The sequence below is a fragment of the Colias croceus genome, chromosome 5 (assembly GCF_905220415.1).
Source record: "Colias croceus chromosome 5, ilColCroc2.1".
In the NCBI taxonomy this organism is placed as follows: Eukaryota; Metazoa; Arthropoda; class Insecta; order Lepidoptera; family Pieridae; genus Colias; species Colias croceus.
The window spans coordinates 3,156,512-3,162,724 of record NC_059541.1 but is presented as its reverse complement, the minus strand read 5'-3'; the positions used below and the strand labels follow the sequence as shown (position 1 = coordinate 3,162,724).

Genomic DNA, 6,213 nt, shown 5'->3' with positions numbered 1-6,213 from the left:
CGACATACACTAGGATGTCAACGAATCGTCCCGAATATGACAGACTAGAGCAAGTTTCAAGCCAAACCCTATCCAGTACTACTACATATTCTGGTTTATCAACGAATCAGCCTCATTATACCAGCCCGGGTCAAATTTTAAGCAAAACCCTACCTAATACATATTCTAGTCTGTCAACGAATCCGCCTCAAGACAGACAAGTTTCAAATAATAGTCCGCAAAGTTCTAATAACCCTGGACTTGGCAACATTGACACGACTACAATGCCACACTATTCACCGGCATCAACTGTAGAACCAGTTAGAAGCGATGACCCCAACGACAAAGATTATGGTGAATATAAAATAGACATCCGCGGTGATTTAATATATTGATATTTGAAATGTAATTAAATCGTGTCTTTTTAAGGACATTCAACTAACTAGTAAAATTATATTATGTTTTAATATAAATCTGTTTCACAAATATTCTTGGTGTTATTTGTTTTTTATATTTTCGATATAGTGAAATTGTGGTTACGTGCATTATCCTCTTCACTTTATTTAAGCAAAATAATGAATAATAGAACAGGTTTGTTCAAATACGAATCTGCTTGGACCGCGTCAGTCGACCGGGAGTCACTTTGCTTCGCAGAACGTGTCGGTCTTTACATAAATAGTGCTTGAAAATATTCATAATGAAAATTAAATCGACAATATTTATTTTTTTAATTGCTGTTTGGAGTTGCAACTGCCATCTGCGGCTCCTTGGTGATATCTTGACAGGTGCGCATGACAGAATACATTCTAGTATTCAAAATGTGGCGGGTGCAGTATTAGGGAATGTACATCATGGACTGGATTTTAACATTGGAGGCCATGTTGGCGCAAATGGTCAAAGACGACCGGATAACCAGGGTAATACAAACGGGCCAGGAGATACGGTGGTAGTGGTAATAAAAGAAGAAGATAATAATAATGACAACTATAGACCTCCGGATAATAACTTTCAACGCCCCAATGGACCTCCACATAATAATCATCACCATGGGCCCCCACATAATAATCATCACCATGGCCCCCCACATAATCAAAATAACCAGTTTGGACAAAATAACCAGAGACCTAATTACAATAATCCAAATAACTTTATAAACAGACCACCGAATAGACCCAACTATGGAAATGACTATCCTGATAATGATTATCAAAATCAAGGAAATGGAAACTTCAATAACCGCCCAAACAGTCAACAACATGGTTATGGACAGAATAACTACCCAAATAATCAACAGCAAGGTAATGGCTATGGACAGAATAACTACCCAAATAATCAACAACAAGGTAATGGACAGAATAACTACCCAAATAATCAACAACAAGGCAATGACTATGGACAAAATAATAATGGATATCCTAACAATCAAAACAATAACTATAATCGCCCTAATTTTAACAATGACAGACCCGATATTACTGGAAACCCGCAACCATCCGACAACAACCCGCAACAAGTTGGTCTAACGATCCCATTCGATAAAACAACACAAAACCCTGAGAGGCCGTCGACGGAGGTTATTTCGAAACCAGACTATCAGCATAAAGAGGAGTCGACAAAAAAACCAGTTGACAACGATGCACCCTTCTTCGTTCCCCTAAATCCTAATGAGTACTCGTATGGTGGAAATAAAATCAACATAACAGACCCGAAAAGGGATACAAATAATAAAGCAGATTCCGAAGATGAAGATTTTAATATTGACATAAGAATTAAAGATGAATAAACTATAAGTTCTATATTATGTATATGTAAGTATTCAAATGGCATTTGTATTTTGAACACAAATAAATATATTTTTTTTATAAAAACCAGTTGATTTTAATGTGTTTTACTAATTAGCTCGATCATGTAAAATATAGAGATCATTCGTATTAATGATATACACTGAGATAGTCTCATTAAACATGACAATGTGCTCTGTTAATTTTTAAAAATTAAAAGATTCAAAAGTCAATTTCAAGGAGCCATTTCTAAAAAAAATCTTACTTTGCTTTATAATATTATGTACCTACAATATAATCAAAGGAAAAATACACACACTGTAAAAAAGTACCAAATAAATTAAATATCAGAACTTAGTTACCTAGGTACTAATAATCCACAAAAGAATATATTGTATCGTCTCGAGTGCAAGTTTTTATAATACATATTTGTAATAACATTAACAAACAAAAGAATTACGTACTCAAGTACTTGATTCAATTAAACATGACGTGTAAGGTATTTTTTCCATCTTACGTCGGAACTAAAAAGATGAGTAATAAAAATATCCAAGGAATGTCCGCAATATATAAACTACATTCGTCAGTATAACAATGATAATAATAGAAATAAGTAGTTGATACCCATACTCTACTAACTACTTGATCCTTCTAAGCCTTAAAAATCAGTGTCGATAAAAGTAATGTTCATTCAATATTTCGGATGACTAATCTAATTAGAATATCCCAATATTTATAGTAGTATGACATTTACGAAACAAAAAACTGATGTGTATGTGTATTGTGTTTACGTACAAGGTCAATGTTTTATGTACCTCATAAGACTTCCTTTTTTATTGTACCAATTCACGAAGTAAATTATGAACGTTAGTTCTCGTGGCCTTAAGAGCAAAAAGTGTAAAACAAGTAAACCTAGCGTAACTACTTATTACGCGATTGACAGTCCCTCGATGTACACATTTTGTTGCTTATTTATAGAAGACATTACTTAGTTCATACCATGAACGTCCTTGCCAACTATACACATAATTAATTTATGAAGTGTACAGGAAAACCGACAGTCATGTTGAATCTAGTTATTTTCCTGTGGTCACTGTTAGTGAACTATATTAATACCCAGGATATCGTTGTTACTCACGTTATAAGGACAGAAACATTGTACGTCCTACAACCGTCTCAAGGTAGCGGTGCAGTGCTCCGTGACGATCCTGACCAGAACGTTTACAATCGCAATATATCTAATACTGAGCAGCCGATAATATCCAGTGCTGATCATACAATACAGCGTGAACATAACGCGAATAATCATCGCTCCAATACAACGGAAAACAACAATAAAACAATGGCATCAAAGCAAACTGAGACGACACAAGATAAAGCAAAAGATACCGTTTTAGTTAAAAATCCATTTAAAGTACCCCATGAAACATCTACAAAGAAGCCCACCACTGCAAGTGACGGAATTGACGAAAAAAAGAAAGCTAAGATACCTTCGCATCCTAATAATATCACTGATGTTGACGACATATCTTTCGAAGACAGATCAGTATTCAGTGGTGATCCGTGCCCTACAGGATATACACGAGTGAATGACAAATGTGTGAAAATTGATACCTAACAAAATTTATTTATGTGTGAATTAAATATAACAAACAAAAGCATTTAGTGGTATTAATTAGATATCGTATTTATTAAAAGAAGATTTCTTTAACTAGTACCTTTATTGGTTTTATTCCTAAACGGGCCAAGTTATTAAAAAAACACATCTTGTTTAGATAGGTAGGTATGCGTACAGGATATAAATAACGAGCTGAACGCCTGGGTTTTTACCAGATTGCATAAGATATTATTTGATAGAAGTTTATGATGTGCATGATATAACACCACGTCAAATAGGCAAAACACACACACTCACAAACTAAAATTTTTAAAGTTTGCATTAGAGTAAGTACCTAATACCTACTTGATACTAACTAGCCACTAGAACTAAGCAAAAAATAATGCACAATTATTTCTACAAAATGCTAAACCGCCTTCAAATTGTCAAAACTAGACAAAATCTCAATTGGGAACAACCGGAAGCTTTTCAATAAAAAAAATAATCATTAAAATCCGTTCATCTGATAAAAACCTATATAGTAACATATTAGGTATAATATATGCATTTTAAATAACACCAAATTATAGTCGATCCAGTGTGCTGTAGTCAGCTCAAAAAGTGGCTCGAATTAAAATCATCAATAGGAAAAAATAAATAATGTTTCAATCAGTAATTTTTTCGGATTCATTCGTTAGTACCCATTATTTGTTGTTAGTATATTACAAAACAAGAGTTGCTCCTAGGCATTAAGTAAATATTAGCCATGGAGACGGTGGGACCTCCATCATTTTTATAATCACGTAGATAAATGACACTGTAGATTTAAGTACCTAGTTACCTACCGTCATAATATCATATCTTAGAAAGCTTAGAAATATCATACGCATCTTAACATTTCCAGAAATCTGAAATTCGGCTATAAAAATAATAAAGGGTAAGTAGAAGCAATGGGACCGCCCGCGCCGAACTACATCTCTGCTGGTTTAATCTATACTAGCTTTCCGCCTGCGGCTTCGCCCGCGTTTTCAAAGAAAAACCCGCATAGTTCCCGTTCCCGTGGGATTTCCGGGATAAAACCTAGCCTATGTTACCCGTGAATAATGTAGCTTTCGAATGGTGAAAGAATTTTTAAAATCGGTCCAGTAGTTTATGAGCCTATTCATTACAATCAAACAAACAAACAAAGTTTTCCTCTTTATAATATTAGTGTAGATAAAGGCATAAAATATTTATGAATACATAATATATTTAATTAAGTAGGTTTAAAATTAATATTAAGATTAACTACTGATTTATTCAAATACAGATAATGCCTCAAGACCAAAACCGCTACTTCCCACTTCCGGTTCATACCGACCAGTTGACAAAATTATTTTCCGTTCGTACATGAAAGCGATTACAGCATTAGAATAATCAAACTAAATAAATAAAAATATGATCTGTTAATTAATAATTTACGGAGTATGAAATATTATAAACGATATAATAAACCTTTTCTAAGTACATATTACCACAAAATAGATAGATTATTTTTTGGAATAACCGACGACGCTGACCGACCTTGGCCAAAGATTGGGGGTTTGAACTATTTTTTATAATAAAGATTATGATATTCTTTAGGTGCTTTGTGTAAGCACTTTTATATACCTACATACCTAATATAATATAGGTAGTTAATATTATAAAGTTTATGTTAATTAATATTTATTATTATTGTTAGTCGGTAATTAGTACATAGCAAAGATAGGTGCTAGTTACTATCTACCTAAAGTTGCGGTTAACCATATAGATTATAGAGAATACGAGTAAATAAAATTAATTATGTTTAATAAGTCAATTATGTACACGACAAACAGGATATCATATAATATAACATTACAACAGTCATCATATTCATAATAATTATGAAAAGTATGAAAAATCAATGTTAAACAATTACCTTGTATGTACCTACATTGTTTTAGTTATTTGTTTAGAATAAATAGAAGCGATTATAAATTCCATAGATAGGTACCTCTACATAAACACACATAAAGCATGGAGTTCCACGAGATCCTCGCAGCATTTACCTGATACCTTGCCTGATAGGTACCTCGCCAATTTATGCAACTTGTTTTTTAATTCATATAATAAATAAATAAGCAGGTAACTGTACTTGTGAATACAAATTTAACTTATAATAATAAACTCGTAGCTAAGACACGTACTTAGGTACTATAATATTATATTATAATATTTCAAGATTTGGATATCTTGATAGACATGAAAATGTAGTTGGTATGTCTACCTATTTAGTTTTAGCTGTGATTAAAGTGTTTTATATCAACAGTAATTGAGTTAACTGTAAAATTCAATTCATGTTTTCACGACATGGACAGCCGCCACGATCTAAGAAAGTGAAAACTGAAAATCCTCAATCCACACAAATTATAAATATTAAGCTCCTTAATAAAATTAATGTTACCAGTTACAGGTACATAACAGGATTTCGTGTCGTGGTCGGTGTCTTTACTCTTTACGGCTTTACCTTCTTTTTTGCACAGGAACACACAACAATTAAGTCTTCAATCAAACCTGATGAATAATTAATTATCCTGTACATAGCTTGAGTCTTGTATTTCACGTTTTTTTACGTTTACCAACGTCCGTACTAGGTATGGTTGGAAAGTGTGTTTGCGTGATACAAACTGTACGCCATTTGTTACACACATTACTTTTACAAATTAATTTGTAAGTAGGTAGGTATAGTAAAGTTATTTAGATTTAACAATAACTTTTAGGAACCATAATATTATTAATACTAAGTATTATTTATTTCTTTCGTTATTGTCGAATCAAATGATATTAAAATTA

At 32.8% G+C, this 6,213-nt stretch overlaps 1 protein-coding gene across 1 annotated transcript; it reads left to right on the top strand.

Moving 5' to 3' along the window:
* Positions 1 to 436: 436 nt before the first annotated feature.
* Positions 437 to 3,421, top strand: LOC123692155 (GATA zinc finger domain-containing protein 14-like). Its single transcript, XM_045636844.1, has one exon. The coding sequence runs from the start codon at positions 677 to 679 to the stop codon at positions 1,760 to 1,762; it is 1,086 nt and encodes a 361-aa protein (XP_045492800.1). The 5' UTR covers positions 437 to 676; the 3' UTR covers positions 1,763 to 3,421.
* The last annotated feature ends 2,792 nt before the right edge of the window (positions 3,422 to 6,213 follow it).